The sequence below is a fragment of the Sceloporus occidentalis genome, unplaced genomic scaffold (assembly GCF_023333645.1).
Source record: "Sceloporus occidentalis isolate IW3139 unplaced genomic scaffold, rSceOcc1.0.p SCAF_14, whole genome shotgun sequence".
NCBI lineage: Eukaryota > Metazoa > Chordata > Lepidosauria > Squamata > Phrynosomatidae > Sceloporus > Sceloporus occidentalis.
In genome coordinates, this window is record NW_028316994.1 from 4,384,466 (window position 1) to 4,403,495 (window position 19,030).

The 19,030-nt window shown below is 43.3% G+C and overlaps 1 protein-coding gene across 1 annotated transcript; it reads right to left on the minus strand.

Annotated features, from left to right (window-relative positions):
• Window positions 1–545: 545 nt before the first annotated feature.
• On the minus strand, window positions 546–17,071 carry LOC149303614 (apoptosis regulator BAX-like). Its single transcript, XM_089480021.1, has 6 exons — window positions 16,945–17,071; window positions 13,624–13,672; window positions 12,899–13,066; window positions 7,112–7,247; window positions 6,771–6,875; window positions 546–5,862 (listed from the first exon to the last, which is right to left on the minus strand). The coding sequence occupies exons 1-6, from the start codon at window positions 17,015–17,017 to the stop codon at window positions 5,761–5,763; spliced, it is 633 nt and encodes a 210-aa protein (XP_089336147.1). The 5' UTR covers window positions 17,018–17,071; the 3' UTR covers window positions 546–5,760.
• Window positions 17,072–19,030: the final 1,959 nt, after the last annotated feature.

Genomic DNA, 19,030 nt, shown 5'->3' on the forward strand with positions numbered 1-19,030 from the left:
TCACACTATACAATTATAGCACTATGATACCATTTTAACTGCCACGGCTGTATTGTATGGAATCCTGGGTTTGAAGTTCAAGGAGGCATGAAAGGCATCTCTGGCTGAGAAATCAAAATATTCCTTCCTAAAAATGCAAATTCCAGGGTAACATAGGAGGCAACCATGGCAATTAAAAGTGGAACTATAGTGTTCAAATTGTGTACTGTGAAGGAGCTCTTAACTGCCATTGCATCTGAAAACCCAAAGGACATGTACCTGCTGAAATGTATTTACCTAGATCATTGCAATCTGGTTGTCTTGTTTAGGTACATTTGAGTTAGTGTCACCAATGGAAAGCTAGGGCATGTTGACTCTCTTGCAGCCTAAAAGCCTCTGATCCCAAAACAGTAGGTATGAATAATTTCTTCTGCAGCATTCAGAGATATCTGTTAGGTTTCCTTCCTTCTGTGTGTGCATATGAGCTAGCTAAATTCTGCATTTCAGAGATAGACCCCATCTTGTTTCCACCTCACAAACCACTCTGGAACTTGCAATCTGTTTTCTTTTAATGTCCACACACCAACAAAAATAACCAGCAAAAATATTAATGTCATAGCTGAACAAGTAAAACAAATCATAAAAGATGTATCAAACATTTCTTTTAAAAAAATTATAAAACAGGAAGGTAGATTTAATTTCTTTTTAAAAAAGCATAGGAACTATTGCATAAGGAAGGAGGCAACAATTGCACAGAACAGCCAGATATGAACGAACCTCACCATTAGGAAAGCTGTCCTAAATGCAACCAGATGAAAGTGATGTTGGTTGTGCCTGTTAAAGAGTCAAACACCAAGTATGCTGTCAAGACTGTGGCTGTTTCATCTATGCTAGAACTCTAGAAAAACGCTATCAAAAACTTGTTTGCCACTAAAACAAGAAGGCATATGAAGACAATGGTACTGTTGAACAAGCAAGCCCATACTAAGATTGTGTTGCTCATATGGGTTCTCTTGAAAGTACAGGAGACCCTTCTCATCCACAGGGGTTTCGTCCTGTGACCTCCCACAGATGCTCAATGGGCAGTGACATGCGCACATCCACATGCACATGGCACCACTGAATAATATGGAACATCCAGAGATTGAAGCCTGTCAATCACCTGCAGATCACTAGTCTGCCGATATGGCTGGCTCACTGTATCCATCTCCCCAGTCCCCAAAGAAAAGCCTGGGGTCAATCCATAATTAGGTTTAGGGAATGGGGCAAAGTGTAACTAGGCCTGATGTTTTTAAAGCAACCACTCACATGTTGCTAGTGTTGAGTCTTCTCCAGTTTTCACTCTGGCAGAGCTATCTGAGGAGTATCCATTGGCAGCACTGCCAGAATGAAAATTGGAGAGGGCTCCTATGATTTTAATGTTTGTATAAACATGGGGGATTTCATCAGGTGTTGTTTGTTACCTTGTTGTGTGACAAACATGTGCTGAAACTCCATCTTCTACACAACCATTAAAAGTACAGAAGCCCTCTCCAGTTTTAAGCCTATACATGGGCAAACTATTTAGGACTGCAACTCTCAGACCACCCTATCGAACCAGTATGACTAGTAGCCATGCTACCCAGAGGATTCTGGGAGATGTAACCCCCCCCCCCCCAAGTTATATTTTCATATTCTAATAAGGAGTCCTTTCTTGGAAACAGAATCCTGAGGCCCTTTTAAACTACAGTCATAGCACTATGATTCCACTTTAACTGACATGGTTCTATCCAGTTTTGTTAAGTATTTAGACTTCTCTACCTGAGAGCAATAGTGACTTGCCAAACTGCCTTCTGCAGGAGGCAACCATGGCAATTAAAGTTAAATCATAGAATAATTTTGTCATGTGAAAGTGCCCTTGGATAGTAGAGGATGTTTCCAGCACTGTGCATGGAGTGGAAGAATGAGAACCTGTGGCTGAACACCGAGCAGCTCTCTCATCTTTTATACAATGGCATTTACTTGTCTAGGACTAGTTGTATGTTCCATATCTACCTGGCCTTAATGGAATGAGCTGGCCAGTGCAGACACCTAGATATAATCCTTCAGCACTTGCTTGCCTCAGCACCTTTAGCCCTTGCCCACACATACTATAAGTTCAGTGGGTTCAAGATGCTGGTAGAGGGGGAAAAAAACCTCACAGTGATAACCAAGGGCCCTTTTACAAGGCACAGTTATAATGCCATGATTGCTGGGGGTTGCAGTTTGGAAAGGCAGTTGAATTCTCTGGCTGAGAATACTAAATACCTCTCCATGAACTACAAATCACACCCAGGATAGGAAAGGAGGGAACTATGGAAATTAAAGTGGAATATAACCATGTTGTAACAGTGTAGAGTGGAGGGGCCCCAAGTGCTTTGTGGGAAAGACAGATGATGTAGCTGGGGGTGTGGATTGTAGAGACAGAAACAGGTGTCCAGACATATGCCCATGAAAGGGGCAAATCTGGAGACAGACAGTAGTAGTTCAAGAGAATTGAAATTAATCCTACAATTAACAATGAAAATCACATTGCAACTGTCACAAAACCCATAACATTAGGAAATGTTTTTGGAAAGGAGAACTTAATCCGACGCAAATAACTCAAGAAAACCTTCCTTCATGTTCTAACTCTGTAAACCAACCCCATATGAAAAGCCAGACGCCTGGAAAAAAGATGGGGAGATAGATAAAGGAAGATCAAAGCTTGAATTTACAAAGCACTGAAGATCTGGGACATTTTTTTTAAAAACAAGCCCCCACCCAGGAGAAAACTCTCCCTCCCCACCCCCGGCTCAGTAAATGCTCATCCCCAGATTGTTTTAGTTCACAAACCCAAAGTCATGACCTCATGAAAAACAGTATATATATTTTAAAGACTTCTCACAATGCCTCCATGAGCCCAGCATTCCTAACACATCAACATATATTCTGTAGTTCTTTTCACCTCTTATCTGTAATAACTGGAGTTTCCCGTGTCCATCCCTTAATGACATTACACTTCCAACCCCTGAGGTAACAAAACTGTCCAATATTTATATTTATTCAAGTAAAATTGGCTATGAAACACCCCACTGGATCCTGTGCTCACCCCCCACATCCCTCTCGTTTTCTCACTAACATCTGACCAAATCAATCTGCCTAAATGAGCAGAAGGGGAATTCACAGCTTTAAAGGGGCTTTCCTAATAATAAATATTGCCCCAACTCAGCATAAAGTTAAGAGATTACTTACAGCTGTAAGATGTTCCAAGACTCTGGTGGGAAATGTATGACCCTCCAAATATTGTTGAATTGCAATTTACATTAGCCCTCACCACTGATTTATGCTGGCTAGGGCTGCTGAGAATTGCGATTCAAAATCTGGAAGGCCACCCATTCTAGCCTTTATTTATGAACAACTGGAGACTTCTTAGCCTTTGGCTCTTCATATGTTTTGGACCTCACCTCCAGAATCTTCAGTCAGCACAGCCAGTCATCAGGGAATCTGAAGCTTGAAATCCAAAATGTCTGGAAGACCACTGTCAAAAATCACTCCACTAAAGTTCCTTTTTTGGATTACCACACCAGGAACTCCTAGCCAAAGTGGTAACAATTCATATTGATGGGGGAATTTGGAAACTTGTAATCCAGAAAAGTAATTTTGCCAAGCTCTGCTTTTCACTACTTCTTGCCTCTACCCGTGCCCCAATCCTGTTCACTCATAGACCCTTCTCAGCTGAAAGATGTCATCTCCCTGCCTTTAAAATGGGTTGAAAGGATCACCCTCTGCTGCATCAGAGAGAAGCTATGTTGTCAGATGTGATAGTCCTAGCATTATAAAATGATGCCTTATTACAGTGCTGATCCAAGCAGTGGGAGAGACTAAGCTACCCCATCTTGCCAACTATACCTGTCTCTGTGCCACTATGTTTCCTTAAAATGAGCACAACCCACTCCTACCCACATCTCCCTTGGCACACGAGTGGAGGCTTCAGGGCCATACAATTACCTAACAAAGAAAAGAGCCACAGGAAGTGGGTGTTTGCTGGCTCTGGAGGAAAAAAACCCAGATCCATGATATGTCTCAACAATAACAAAATGTTATACTACATTTAGGGCCCCCTGTCTGTGCCTGGCTTGGAACAACCTGACCTGAAATACCAAGGAAGATAATAACCGGTAATCAGTATTTTGTTTTTAAAAAAGAACACACTTAGATGCATGTCCCGGAAGACAGTGAAAAAACAAAGACTTCGATGGCACTTTGAGGCTACAATATTAATACAAAAGCCCTGTTCCTTTTGAGTAAGGAAGTTCCTAAGCGCCAGGAGACAGATACACAGATTCCCCACACTTCAAGGTGCATGTCTGCAGGGTAACTCCGTAATCGGAGTGGGTGCCTGTTGCAGATGACTGTCATGAGGGGAAGAAAAGGAAAAAGTGAAGTCACTTTTTTTTTACCATACCCAAACTGTTTCCCATCATAGTAATTTACAGGTATTTCATACTGGGACTTTCTTTGGGACAGTGGGTTTGATAGAACTGTTTGGTGCTTTTTTTTCTGAGCTGAAAGGCTAAACAATCTCAGAGGACATTAATTCAGTAAAATAAACCACAGAACAGGCCATCAGTAAGAGATGCTTCCACAGCACAGAGAGAAACCTGACATACTCCCTTTCCCCAATTCTTAAGCCATCAAAGCCTCAATGTAACTGGAAAGTTCTTCCTCAGATGAACAGAAAGCAGCAGATGAATCCTTCATACAGGCAAGAAAATTTGCAGAGGTTTGCATTGTTTTGCAATGTCTTCTATTTGGAGAGCAACTGTTGTATAAAGCCATGTTTTTGCTTTCTGAATCTGAGGCAGGTGGTCCATCTAGGTATAAACACTTGTTCTTTTCTCTGGTGCCCCCTGGAGCATTTCTCTAGAAAAACAGATAGATCCGGTAAAATGAAACATCGCTCCAAATTGTTTGCTTTACAACTGCAGTTTCTTTAAAAAAAAAAACCAAACCAACACAACGAACAGGTGCCTCAGTTGCTATGCAGAATCTGCTGAAATTCACCCACTCCGCTGTGTTAAATCTTGTCCTGATCAGTTGCCAGCTTTAAAATAAAAATAAAGATTGAACTGATGAAGCCAAAATCTTCTGGTCAGATGAAAAATCTTCAGTTCTTTCCAAACAAAAATTAGGTTTTCTCCAGTGGAATTCTGGATCTGCATTTCTGAAAATCTGTTCAAATATAACTTCTAAGATTTGCCATCCGAAGAGAGAATGGTAAAGGATAGGAAAAAACTTGCTTTACACAGATGCATTTGAATCCATTTGGATTTGAGAAAGGTGGAGAAACATACAGCTGCTGGTCTTGGTGGGAAAAAGCTAGACTCTTTCTTTCAGAAAACATATACAAGGTCAGCAGTACCAAGTGACCTCCCAGCAAACCAGAACAAGCTTGTCACAACCTTTGTCTTGTTCTCCCCATCCTTCCAAAGCTTGGATAACCTCCATGGTCCTCTGACCTCTCATCCCTGAGGCACAGATGGTCAAAAGCAAAGCCCAAAAGTACACACCCCTGGAAAAAGAAGGGGGCATATTTTCACCCCCTAAAAAGGCACCAAGATAAAGAACATCAGTATTTGTTGGCTTGATAAAGCCCACAGCTGAGGGGGGGGGGGGAATCATCATCATACATATTCATTCTTGAATAGGAAGATCAGGGGAACCTGCCCCCCCCTTGTTCCTGCAAAACAAAAATGAACCCCCATCAAAGGGGGCTGAAGATTAAGACATTTTCCAGAAGGTCAACGAGGCAGTCAAGACGCCAGCGGCAAATACAGCAATGGTTTGCCAAGTGGGGGTGCCGAAGTAGGACAGGAGGCCTTCCTGGAAGGAAAATAAAAGGGGTGGGTAGGAAATATCAGTTAGACAGCAAAAGCTACACCATGGTGTTGACAAAGCTGTTTAACATGCTAATCAGTGGTACTTATGCTTTATTAACCTTTAGAATGGATTATAATGGGTAATGCTCTCTACAGGGGTAGTTTAGACCAACCAGCACATCACACTACTGAAACTAAAGTCACAAATTGTATCATTTTCAACAAATGATTCATTGGGTCTACTCTAGTTGGGACTATTAAGAGAGCTAAGATCTAGGAATGCATGAAGAAAAATGAGGAGTATTATTTCTGGATGAAAGGGCTGCAATCTTAGTCCTAAAACAGGTAAGCAAAGTGTAGTAAATAGGCCGCATGTGGCTCCCAGCACTGTTTTTGTGGCCCCAGGGGTCAATTTTTTTTAAAGCAATACCCCCCAAAGCACTCTGGGGGTGCGGAGGACATTTCCACTATGTTTGGAGTCCCCAGGGCAAAATCAAATTTTGCAAATTGTGTTTCTTTGTTGCTTCCTGTCCCCACAACCTCTTAATGATGGGAAGACAGAATCGCTGCACATTGGCTTTTGATGGGCAAGTGATGGAAACTCCTGGGCTCAAAGCAAGCCAAATATATGGACTTTCCTTGTTTTGCACCTGATTACAGTTGGTGGACTTTGAAGTAGAATAAAAATGAACAAATACATCCAACAAGTCTGAAATCTACTTTTTCCTCTGGAGCACTGGTTCTTCCACTTAGGTGTAGTAAAGGATTTCAGCTCCCAGAATTTCTAGCCGGCATGGCCCATGATTATGGTTTCTCTGTGAGTTGTTGTGCACCACCACTTGGGGTTTCAAGTTTGGGAACCATACTGACCTGGAGTGTTCCCAAAGCTAAAGAAATCAGCTTTCAACTCACCCATCCACCCTGGGCTTGGATCCAGACCAGGACATGATTCTGTATGTATTCCATTGTCCAGCTAATGATGGTCCTTATTAGCTCTGGTAATTTAGTGCAAACTGCCTGTCCGGGGGTGATGAAAGGGAAGGAAGGAAGACGCAGGTATTAAAGGTAGTCAGGGTGGGACAGTGCTTGGAAAAGTTACTTTTCTAGACTACAGCATTGCCAATTGCAGTGCTGTTTTTGATAGCCAACACTGTCAGTGGCCATGAAAACCACTGGACTTTGTGAGTTCCAGCTCCAAGCTCTGAGCAAGAATCAGAAGATGGTGAAGGGAAGGGTGGTGGCAGAATACTCACCTTCAGGACCAACTTGCATGCAAAGTAGAACAAAGCTACAACCCGTCCCCAGTTAAAGGTCCCATCAGAGAACATCTCAGCAGCTACTCTGAAGAAAACCTCCTTTGGGGGATACATCTGGACCTGCTCTATCATTCTGCGTGAAAACAGAATAAAAAAACAACCATGGTTAGCCACATTTTCTCACTCACAGGGAGGACTGTGCCAACACTGTGGATTCTGAGAATGAAATCTCAGAGTCTAGTGAAATGCAATCCATGTAAAACAAAAATGAGGTAATAGGAACAACAGCACTGAGCTTCAGCCTCCATAAAGCTTAAAAGTCAGCAAAAATTCACCTAATGGATCTAACAAAATGGAGTCATCAGCTGGTACGAAAGCAGAAAGTAATCAAGCCATCACATCAAATTGAAAGACAGAAGGAAGATAATTTCCACCCACCCACTTCTGCCCTCCTGAGAAGCCAACTCCGTCAGGTTTTGTCTTTTCCCCAGTGGGCACCCAGTAGTCATTCTACCAGGCCATGCAACATCATAACACTGAGAACATGTGCCTAGGTTTTTTGTTCCTGGGCTTATTGTCTTCCTCATACCCCTTTCCTCTTATGTTACGTCTTTTTTAGATTTAGATTGTCGATGACAGGAAATGTCATGTCTGTTAAATGGATACATACCCCCACTGAGAAATTTTGCAGCTGCAGAGTGGAGTTTAAAGTAAATAATAAATACGTGTCCTCTCAACCAAGATGACTAGAAAATTTGAGCAAGGAAGTTAAACCACACACTACAAATAAAGGCAACAACAAATGGAACTATGTCCAGACACTAACCTCAATGCCATGGGTGGGGTTGGGGGAATAGGCGGGATTCCTTCCAGATGACCATTTCAGATGGAGCACAAAACTGCACCATTCAGAAACAGCCATACGTTCTCCAAAAGAAATTTCCTTGTTCTAAATATCAAACATCATAAATACAACCTAGTTTTTCATCAGTCAAGGCTGTCCCTTCCCTTTCCAGAGCCAGGATCTCTAAGTGGTACACATAGGATACTAAGCAGTGTTGTATCAAGTCAGACCACTCATCCATCTAATTCAGTACTGTCTATTCTGGTTTTTCTCAGTTCTACATGCAGGATGTCACGGATTTAACCTGGGACCTTCTTTATTTGAAGCATGTGTTCCATGAAAGGAATATCGCTGAATGGGTCACAAGGGGCATTCAGTCCAGCCCCTTTGCCATGCAGGAATACACTGCAGCACTGTTAAAAGGTGCCTATCCAAACTCTGTTTAAAGGCCCCCAAAGAAGGAGAGTATACCCCATTCTAGCAGTCTATTCCACTGCCACAGTAGTTAAAGTTCTTCCTAATGTTTAGGTGGAACCTTTTTTCTGGTAATTTGAATCTATTGTTTTTGTGTTCTAGTTTCCGGTCAAGCAGAAAACAAGCTCAGTCCATCTTCAATGTGACATCCCTTCAGATAATATCATGTCACCTAGCACCTAAATACCCTAAGGAAACCAGATCCTATCTGATCTTGGAAACTAAGGAGGAGTCAGCCCTGGTTAGGACTTGGATGGGAAACCACCAGTGAACACCCTGGTGACATTTAAGAGGAAGAAAGTGGCAAAAACACCTGAGTATTCCTTGACTAAGAAAACCCTATGAAATTCATGGGGTCGTCAAGAGTCAACAAATGAATAGAAGGCACATGTACACACACACACCAAGTTCTCTGTCTTCTATTTTCTAATGCACAAGATAATTTTATTTTACTGTGCTTCAACTTTCTCAACCCTTTCAAGTACAATGCCACAATATAAGAATTTCTCACTACCCTGCTTTTAAATCAGTGCCCAATCCATGTGCAAAAGACAAATGGCTGGTAGTTGGATCTTTACATTGTAAACTTGGAACTATGAGCAGATTTAGCTTTACTGCAACAAAAGCCAGACTCTTTCTCTCCTCCACTCCCACTACTGGAGGGCCTGATGCTCCCAAGAACAAATTGTATAAGAAGCATGGTGTGCTTGTATCCTCAATGCATGCAGAAATACACACCATACCCCAAGGGTTCTTGTTCTAGCTACTTGCATTTTCCTATTCAAGCAAACTTTTCACAGTGCCAGTCGGTGATTGTAAAAGGAGCTTTTAATCTAACCAAGTGCTGTCTTCTTTCCCCCCCTCACTGAAGGATTGTATTTGCTATGATTGTTTTATTGTTAGCTACCTGGATCCATTTTGGAGGGGGCTGCAGTTCTAACAAACAAAAGCAATTAGTTGTGTCTTTTATACTTTGCTTTTTTCAAATTACACTCAAAGTTGCAACCTCTCATCCAAGAACTGTCACAATCCAGCCATACTTATTTATTTTAATGATAATTTTAAGAGTTACCCTATTAAAAACTAGTACTCTGAAGCAATGTAAAATCATTTTAAAACATGATGACCAGGAATGCTCGCCCAAAAGCAGCTCAACATCTTTGATCTCTTTTTGTCACTAGGCAAAGCTTTATTTATTTTTCTGGCCTGCTCAGGCATTCCAGGATCTTGTATAGTTGGTTATCATTGTTATTGTACGGCCTGATTGGCCTTTAGTTGAAGGCAGCTACCATTTCCATGTGTTTGTACTGCTCTTACTATGGTACACCACCCTGATTTTATACTGAGTGACAGTTAAGAAGCTTATTGAAGGCGACACATAATGATCCACTCACAAACCGTCTTTTATTTATTTGATTTCTATTGTCTTTTCTTCCAAAAACATGCAACATGGGGCAGCTAACAATGGCGGGATACAGACGGGCAGGGGAAGACGTCTTGGAGGTGTATTCTGCTGAATACGGAGCCTCCAGACCGCCCGCCCCGGGGGCGTGGCTCAGGTGTATGGGGCTTCCACATGGGGGGCAGTGAAGACGCCTCACCTGGGGCCGTTTCTGACCCGCAGTTTCCAAACCGCCGCCTCGGAGGACGCTGCAAAGAGAGAGGCAGCTTCTGCACGGGCGGCCAAAAACGGGGCTTTTTTTTCTCTTTTGCCGGCTGGCGGATGCGCAGCTGCGGCACTCAGCAGCGGCGGCAGAAAGCTTATGTGCACATTTAAAGCGCCCAAGCCCCTTTAAAACTTTTTCCCTCGCCCTGCCCAAGAACAATAGTGGTCTCCTGCCAGCTGGTGATCAGCTGGTGTTGGCATCCTTGTCCGCTTGCACGTTGCCAATGTCACCAGCATCATGGATGCCTCCTCTCCTTTGGTCCCCGCGCTCTTGCTGAATCTGCAATGCACAGCCACAGCTGTCGCCGCTGCCACCGCTGTCCCCCTGCCATCCCCCATCACCTCCCTTGTACATATGTAAATATTTAAAGTTTTAGGGGTTTTTATTGTTAGGTGAAAATGGCACAGGAATGTGTGTAGGGGTTCACTTTAAATTCCAAACTTTCCCCGATTCTAGCAGCGCATGCGTACATGTTGCTCTAGGGTTAGGGTTAGGGTTAGGGTTACGAGTCTTAAAATGCGCTGCAGCTGTGCTGCAGCTTCCACACCTGCATGGCAGCTGACGCTGCAATTAAAGCCTGACTGCAAACTGCGCATGTTCCAGGACCCCGACTCATTATGACGCAGCAGACACAGAGCTTTTAAATGGGCAACTTAAATTAGCAGCGTAACAATTCTGGCGTACCGGTGCAGCAGCTTACAGACAGAGCTGCACAGCTGCGCATCATACAGAAAAGAAGCGGGGAAAAGCAGCACCTTTTTAATGCCGCTTCTTCCTGCTTGGGGCGTGCAGGCAGCGTGTTCATGGCGGCATTCAGGTAAGGGCTGTCTGAAGGCTCTACCTTCATGACGTCATGAACACACCCCTTTTTGCCCATCTGTATCCCGCCAATGAAATAAAACAAAACAAATGTAATTTTAGAGTTGAACAGACTTAATTAAAAACTATGAATGAAAGAAAAGCCATTCAGTTTTCCTTCTCCACCTGGCAGTCTCCCCATACTCTCCCAAGAAGTTCCTGCAATATTCCAGTGAAGACTTCAAGAAGGTGCTGATCAATTTAATCTGCCAGCAGCATTTGTTCTGCTGTTGGAAGGACACTATGGGATACATCCCAAAGAAAGAAAGCAGTTCCTTACTCCCTGTATTCTAGGGCTGCTGCTACACTGCAGAAATACAGCAGTTTTATTTATTTGTTTGTTTGTATCCCACTCTTTTCCCAGGAGTGGGACTCAGAGCGGCTTCACAGCATTAAAAAACAGTACAATAATAATATTTTTTAAAAAGTACACGGAAAATGATTTTTAAACTGGTCCAACATCCCAGCCTGCCTTATAGTAATTCCCTAAACGCCTGTGTGAACAGGTAGGTCTTCACCTGCTGGCGGAAGGCCATTAAGGAGGAGGCTGTTCTGATCTCCCTAGGCAGGGAGTTCCAGAGTCTAGGGCCAGCCACCAAGAAGGCCCTCTCTCGTGTCCCCACCAACCGTGTAGTTTCATAGGGAGCGCCAGAATTTACAGGGAAGGCTAAAAATCTCAAAAAACTACAAATCCCAGAATTCCATATCATGAGTCATGGCAGTTAAAAGTGGTAGCTGGTTTATTTTTGCAATGTGACAGCAGCCCAGGATGGACTTCCACATGTGCCTGGACTATATCTTTCATCACCCTTCACCAGTGGTTAGGGCTGATGCAAGTTGTAATCCAACACTATCTGGAAGGACACATGCTCCCTATTCCTTCTATACACAGACCGATACTGATGGATGTTTTTCCTACTGCTATCTGTAAAAAAAATCTCACACCAAAGTCAGGACTGCCCATCCCACTGTATTTCCAATTTCTATGTATAGTTGTAGAAGCTAGACAATGAGGAAAGCTGACAGGAAGAAGATAAACTCATTTGAAATGTGATGCTGGAGGAGAGTTCTGTGGATACCATGGACTGCCCAAAAAGATAAATACATGGGTCCAAAGAGCAAATCTATCCTGAACTCTCCCTAAAAACCAAGGTGACTGAACTGAGACTGAGAAGCCATGACTCACTAGAAAAGACAATAATGTTCACTAAGGCAAAAGGCATTAAGAAAAAGGGAAGACCACAGTATAAGGGGATAGATTCAATGAAGGAAGCCATTGTCCTGTGTCAGTGAGACCTGAGCAGGGCTGTTGATGATAGGGTGACATGGAAATCTCTCATTTGTAGGACTGCCATAAAGCAAAGTTGACTCAATGGCAATTAACAAGATCATCATCTGTAAAGAGGCATCAAAGGACTGGTAAGCTACAGGAAGGCAACAAGATTACTCACTGGTTCCACATCTACACCAACGGGAATGAAATGCTTATGCTTATCAGTAGAAAGATCAAGACCTGGTGGGCTGCATGTTTGTTATGCATAAGAAACAATCTGGGGACTTAAAAGATCCCCCCACTCTTGAAGCTATTATTCAACAAAGGTACTGTATTTCTATACATTATGCACTTCATTGAGATGTGGGAAACACAACATTTTGTTGGAATGTGCCTTCAAGTCAACTCTGACTTGTGGCAACCCTATCATAGGGCTTTCTTGGCAAGATTTATTCAGAAAGAGTTAACCATTGCCTTCCTCTAAGGCTTAGACAGTGTGTCTTGTCCAGGGCCACAGCTTTTATAGCTGAGCAGGGATTCAAGCCCTGATCTCCCAGAGTCTTAGTCCAACACTCAAACTACTACATCAAGCTGACTTTTGGGAAACACACCTCCTAAATAAATGGGAATGTGGTTTCTCAGCAAGGATTGGTAACAAGAAAACGCACCTCTGTAGCTCCATGTTTCCATCCAGCTCATCTCCGATCCGGCGCAGGCATTCACTCAACCGCTTGGTGTTAGGGTCACAAACCTGAGACTCCGAGCCCTTGAGCTCTGCCATTGTTGCCTGGATACGTTCAGAGTCCCCACAGCTCTGCATTCGATCCCAAATAAATCTGCCACAAGGCCAGAAAAAAAGGGAGAAGTGAGACAGTGTTTAGCAAGCAAGCCGACTCTAGCCACACTACTCAATCAATTCCCTGAAAAGATTCCCTTAGTTCATCCAACACATAACCTTTATGCCCTGTTCTGCATAAGTCCAGACATGCTTGCCCTTTCAGACCAAGGGTCCATTCACACTACAGAATTATAGTGCTGTTATACAATTTTGGCTGCCATGGTTCTGTTCTTTGGAGTCCTGTGACTGGCTGTTTAGGGATGGGCATTTAGTATTTCTAGCCAAAGAGCTCTAGTATGTCACCAAACTACATGATTCCATAGAATGGAACCATGGCTGTTAAAGTGGAATAATAGCACTATAATTATGCAGTGTGAATGGGTCCCAGGACTGTGGCACAAATGACCTTCCAGATGTTATTGAAATCAAGTTCTCATCAGCCTTACACAGCTTGGTCAAAGGTGAGGCATCTTGGGAACAGTAGTTCACCAAGACCTGTGGGGCTGAAGATGCTCTAGACTCTTCTAGCACATCTATTCCTGTTTGGATACTCACCCCTTCAGAAGCACAGTTCCTGTTTGAAGGATCTGGTCTGAACTTGTGTCTGTAAAGAGAAAGGACTATAAGAAAACAAGTAACCCAAAAAAGAAAACAGAGAAGCCCTGTTGAGATATGAAGGTTTACTGAGGTGAAAAAAAGAATAGAAAAAATCCAAGAAAAAAACATTTTCCTCATTTTTTCCAAAGTCCCTTTCTCCCAGAAAACTGAAAAAATTAAAAAGTAATGGATAATGAAATATCTTCTTTTAAAATGGTGAATAAAATGTTTAAGACAAGGTGTTTATATATTTACTTCCCCATTCCCCCCCCCCTAAAAACTACAAAAGAGGAAGAGTTTATGTAAGATTATATACAGTATCACATCATTGTAATTTCTGGTTTTGCTTTCCATTTCCCGTTCTTATGGACTGAGCATTTTATGTCTTTTTGATGCTATGGAAAATGAAAGGAGACAAAATGATGTCCTCTCTATTACTAATGTTGACAGTTTCACCTATTTTTATTGTAGTTGATTTGCCTATTCCTAATAAGTGCAAAAGCAAAGAGATTCCATATAGCTCCATACAGCTTTCAAGATAAAAATTTGGAAAAGTAAATTCACTTTGGAATAATTATTTAAAGGAACTATATTTTTAATATACCAAACATGGTAATTTTATGCCTATCATATCATACATAATAAATTTTACATTATTAAAGTAACAAAGTGACTTTTCGTCTGCAAAATATAACTTTTTGTTAATTTTTTTTTACTGAAAATTCTCATTTTTTTCAAAAAATAAAAGAAAAAGTTTTATTCTATGGCTTCAACATTTCCAGAAATTTTACATCTTTAGCCTTGTCGGATCAGACCAGTGGTTCATATAATCCATCAGCTTCTTACCACAGCAGCTGACCTGATACTAGAAGTCCATAAGCATGCCATGAGAGCGAGAGCCCCATCTCATTGTCATACCAAAGTAAATGGCATTCAATGCCACTGGACATCCATTTCCCATTGCAATTAATAGCCATTTAGACTCAACAAATTGGCCCTACTCCCTTTTCCTTAGCTTTGAAGCCATCTGACATCACTCCATCTTGTAGCAGTGAATTGTACATATTTACTACACACTATATAAGGGGTGAGGAACTCTGCAACTGCTGTTGAATTCTATTTCTCATCAGCCCCAGCCAGCCTTGGCAAATGACAAAGGATGATGGGGGCACTTCTCCACAAAAAGCTGGGGGCCCAGATATTTCCCAGCCATGGGCTATTTGATGAAGCACCTTCTTTTGTCTGAACTGTCTTTCTCCCATATACAGTGGACCTTGCACATTCGCTGGGGATAGGGGTACAGGACCTCCGTGAAATGGGAAAAATCACAAATACACACACACACACAAACCCTTTTTTAACCTGAGAGAATACGTCTCTAGGAATCTCTAGGTCCTCCAAGGCAATTGCATGGTCAGCATCTTCCAGAAGCTAACTATGAAATTGCACTCGAGGATGTATAAATGCCTAGAGAAGTATTCTCTTTAGGAATCTCTAGTTTCTCCAACACAGCTTTTGGGGAAAATTGACCACAGAGTCATGATGGAAGACCTAGATATTCCTAGAAAAAACATGCTAATCAAATCCTTGAATAATCAAATCCACAAAGCCGCAAATGTAGAGGACGACTTTATATCTTTTCCTGCTAAGGTATGTGTATGAGCTTTGAAGGCATTTGTTGACTTATAGAGACCCCATACATTTCATAGGGTTTTCTTAGGCAGGGACTACTCAAGAGGTGGTTTTGGCAGTTCCTTCCTCTGAAATACTGCCTACAGCACCTGATTTTTTTTTTTGGGGGGGGGGGGTCTCTCATCTAAGTTTTTACCAGGGCTGACAATGCTTAGCTTCCAAGACCAGACAGGATCCTTGGGCCTTTCAGGTATTTAGGCACTTTCCAGCCAATGCGAACTGAAAATTCACAAGCCTTTCCCAGATAAGCAAGCAAAGAGCAGTGAGGGAAAAGGTATGTCATTCTAGATGTTATTGGTTTACAGCTCTGATCATCTCTTACTATGGAGTATGGTCCAAAACACATTGCAGACATAATCCAGTTTGAGACGGCTTCAAACTGGATTACTTCTGTAGTGTGTTTTGGACCTTAGTTGCTTACTGTTGATGGAACTGGAGTCCAATGACATATAGATGACCATATATCTCCCAGTCCAAGCTTAGGTCTAACATCATGGGAAAGGGAGAAAAAACATTGATCTTTGTCCACCTCACACTTTCTAAACGGGACGCATGAGCTCATGCGTGAGATCATCTTCCTCCCGGCAAAAGACAAGGCACCTGGAGTCCACTTGTCTTTCACTCGCTGGGACTTGTTCCCCTACTTTCCTTGGGGACACGGCGGCAGGAGACGACTTAAGGAGGCAGAAGAGAGACTCACCAGTTTACCTTGCTCCGTCAATCGGAGCTGGATGTAAATATGACACAGAAAGAAGCAAACCTCCGAACTGGAAGATGTGGAAAAGGTCAATAAATGAGCAGAGCCAGTGGGGCATAGAGGGTTGAGCACTGGACTACGACTCTGGAGAACAGCGTTCGAATCCCAGCTCAGCCATGGAGGCTCAGTGGGTGAGTCACACTCTCTCAGCCTCTCTCACACCTTAGGCGAGTCACACTCTCTCAGCCTCAGAGGCAACGGCAAAACCCCTTTGAATGGGCATATTGTACTCTTCACACTCATGACCTTGGGAAAGTCACACTCTCTCAGCCTTTAACTCTTTGTCTCGCTCACTGCTATGGAATTCTGGGAGTTGGAGTTTGTTGTGGGGCCCAGAGCCCCACAACAAACTCCAACTCCCAGAATTCCATAGCAGTGAGCCAGACAAAGAGTTAAAGCGCTTCCAAACCGGGTTATTTAAAGGATGCCAATAGACAACATGAGAACCAAAGACACTTTCATGCCCAGGCATGCCCTTTACTATTATTATGGGGGAAGCCCCAGGCACACACACACATTTCAGGGGGTCTCTAGGCTACTCTCCCTCCAAAGCAGGCTCACCCACACTGCGGAAGTAATCCGGATTCACACCGCTTTAACCGCCAAGGCTCAGTGGTGTGGAATTCTGGGACTGGCAGCTTTGTGAGACAGCCTTTCCCTGTTCTCTCTCTCTTTCGAAGAACTCTGGTGCCTCCACAAAGCTGGAATCCACTCCGTGGCAGTTAAAGCGGTACGGACCCGGATTATACCTGCAGTGCGGCCGGTGTTGTTTTGTTCCCTTCCCGCCTAATTCCTCAACCGCCTCGCTTCTTCCCTTCCCGGGTTCTCACCCGCTTTGCAAGGCGGAGGCTCCGGTTCCTGAGACTTCCCAGGGCCCCCGGCCGCCGCCGCCGCCGCCGCCATCTCGCCGCTGCACCGAGATTCAAGGCGACCCTCTTTGCCCCGCTTTGCTTTGCTCTGCTTTGCTTTGCTTCCCGCGGCGCCGCCCAGCTCAGCCCCGCCCAAAGCCGGCGAGCCGAGTTCCAGCGGAGTCACGTGATCGAGGAGGGAGCCAATCAACAGCCGAGTTGGAGAAGGAGTCTGCGAGTTGCAATTCCTAGAGCGGCACACAGGCGTCCATTCAGCCGTCTCTTCCTGTTTCCGGTTTGAATGGGAAGGCCAGGCAACTCTATGGTTTCAATAGGCAAAGAGATCTCCTAGTAGTAGGTTTACCCAAAGCTGTGCCTTTTAAGGGGTTTTGGACTTCAGCTCCCAGAATCCCAGGCTATTGACCAACATGGCTGAGGCTTCTGGGAGCTGAAGTCCAAAAGCTCTTAAAGGGCACAGTTTGAGGACCATTGTTCTAGTACTTTTGAAGACTGACTGACAGTAATGTATTCCAAGTCTTTTAGTCCCAAGTCTTTGCAAGAGAAATTCCAAGTCTCAAGTGAGTCTCAGGTCTCTGCCTTCAAGTCTTGAGCCTCAAGTCCTTGCAAGATACTTTCAAGTCAGGGGAATTTGTAGTTTATTGTGACAGAGAAGGCTGAATGTCCGTCCCACAAAACTACAGTTCCCAGAATTCCCTAGCACTGAGCTTTAGCATTGCATTACTCACACTCCACAGAGCTAGATGCAGTACTGCATTGACACAACGTTAAGATAATTAGTATTAGTGATGGAGTTAGAAACCAACATGGGAATCATGTTAAAATAGACCAGTAACACCAAGGCTAGTAACCACCACCCAAGAACCAGAGACAGAGTGGTAATATCCTGCTATTTTGTACCACAGAATGAGTGAGAATGGAGAGTGATAGGGACATAGGGTCAGGACACACTGCAGAAATAATCCGGTTTGATGCCGCTTTAACTGCCGTGGCTCAATGCTGTGCAATTCTGGGAATGGTAGTTTGCTGTGGCTTTATATTTCAACAGTAGGCCTGCCTTTGCGCGTTCCTCCTTGATCTTCCTTAGTAGTCATTCCAGGTCTGTGAGGCTTTCTGCTAGTACTATGGTTCCATCTGCATATCTTAGATAGTTGATATTCCTTCTTTTTGTGTCCAATCCTACTTTCCTTACAATATGTTCTACATATAGGTTGGTGAAAAACAACAAAGGAGAATTACAGCCTAACATATGCAAAAGAAAAGGGAAAAAAAGTTAGGTATTATAAAATATAAAATGTAACTCAATCTATGAAAAAATATTTAAATTGTGTGTGTGTGTGTGTGTATGTTTTGTTGTTGTTAACAGTCCTCAAGTTGATCTCGACCCATGGCGGCGATCCTGCTGCTGAGACATCTCCAAGACTCCCTGTCCTCCACTGCTTTGCGTAGGTCCTGCAAATTCATACCTGTGATCTCCTTAATAGAGTCCCTCCATCAAACATGTGGCCTTCCTCTCTTTCTTCTTCCCTCCATCTTTCCTAGCATTACTGTTTTTCCCAGTGAGTCGTGTCTCCTCATGATGTGGCCAAAGTACGACAGCCTCAGACTAGTCATCTTGGCTTCCAGAGAGTTTTCTGGTTTGTCTTTTTGGCTGTCCATGGTATCCTCAGCACTCTTCTCTAGCGCCACATCTCAAATGCATTGGTTTTCTTCCTATCCGCTTTCTTAACTGTATATGCATATAGTATATGTTTTGTTATTAACTGTCCTCGAGTCGATCTCAACCCATGGTGATCCTGCTGATGAGATGTCTCCAAGACTCCCTACCCTCCACTGTTCTGCTTAGTTCTTACAAATTCATACCTGTGATCTTAATAGAGTCCATCCATCTAGCATGTGGCCTTGTTCTATTTCTTCTTCCCTCCACCTTTCCTAGCATTAATGTTTTTTGCAGTGAGTCGTGCCATCTCTTGATGTGGCCAAAGTGCAACAGCCTCAGACTAGTTATCTTGGCTTCCAGAGAGATTTCTGGTTTGATCTGCCCTAGGAC

Excerpts from the sequence above, each read along its gene's own strand:
- LOC149303614 (XM_089480021.1), bottom strand. The coding sequence starts at position 17,017 with ATGGCGGCGGCGGCGGCGGCGGCCGGGGGCCCTGGGAAGTCTCAGGAA. Across the intron at positions 13,067-13,623 it reads GGAACTGTGCTTCTGAAGGG|ATTTATTTGGGATCGAATGC; the intron begins GTGAGTATCCAA and ends GCCTTGTGGCAG. Across the intron at positions 7,248-12,898 it reads GGAAACATGGAGCTACAGAG|AATGATAGAGCAGGTCCAGA; the intron begins GTGCGTTTTCTT and ends GTTTTCACGCAG.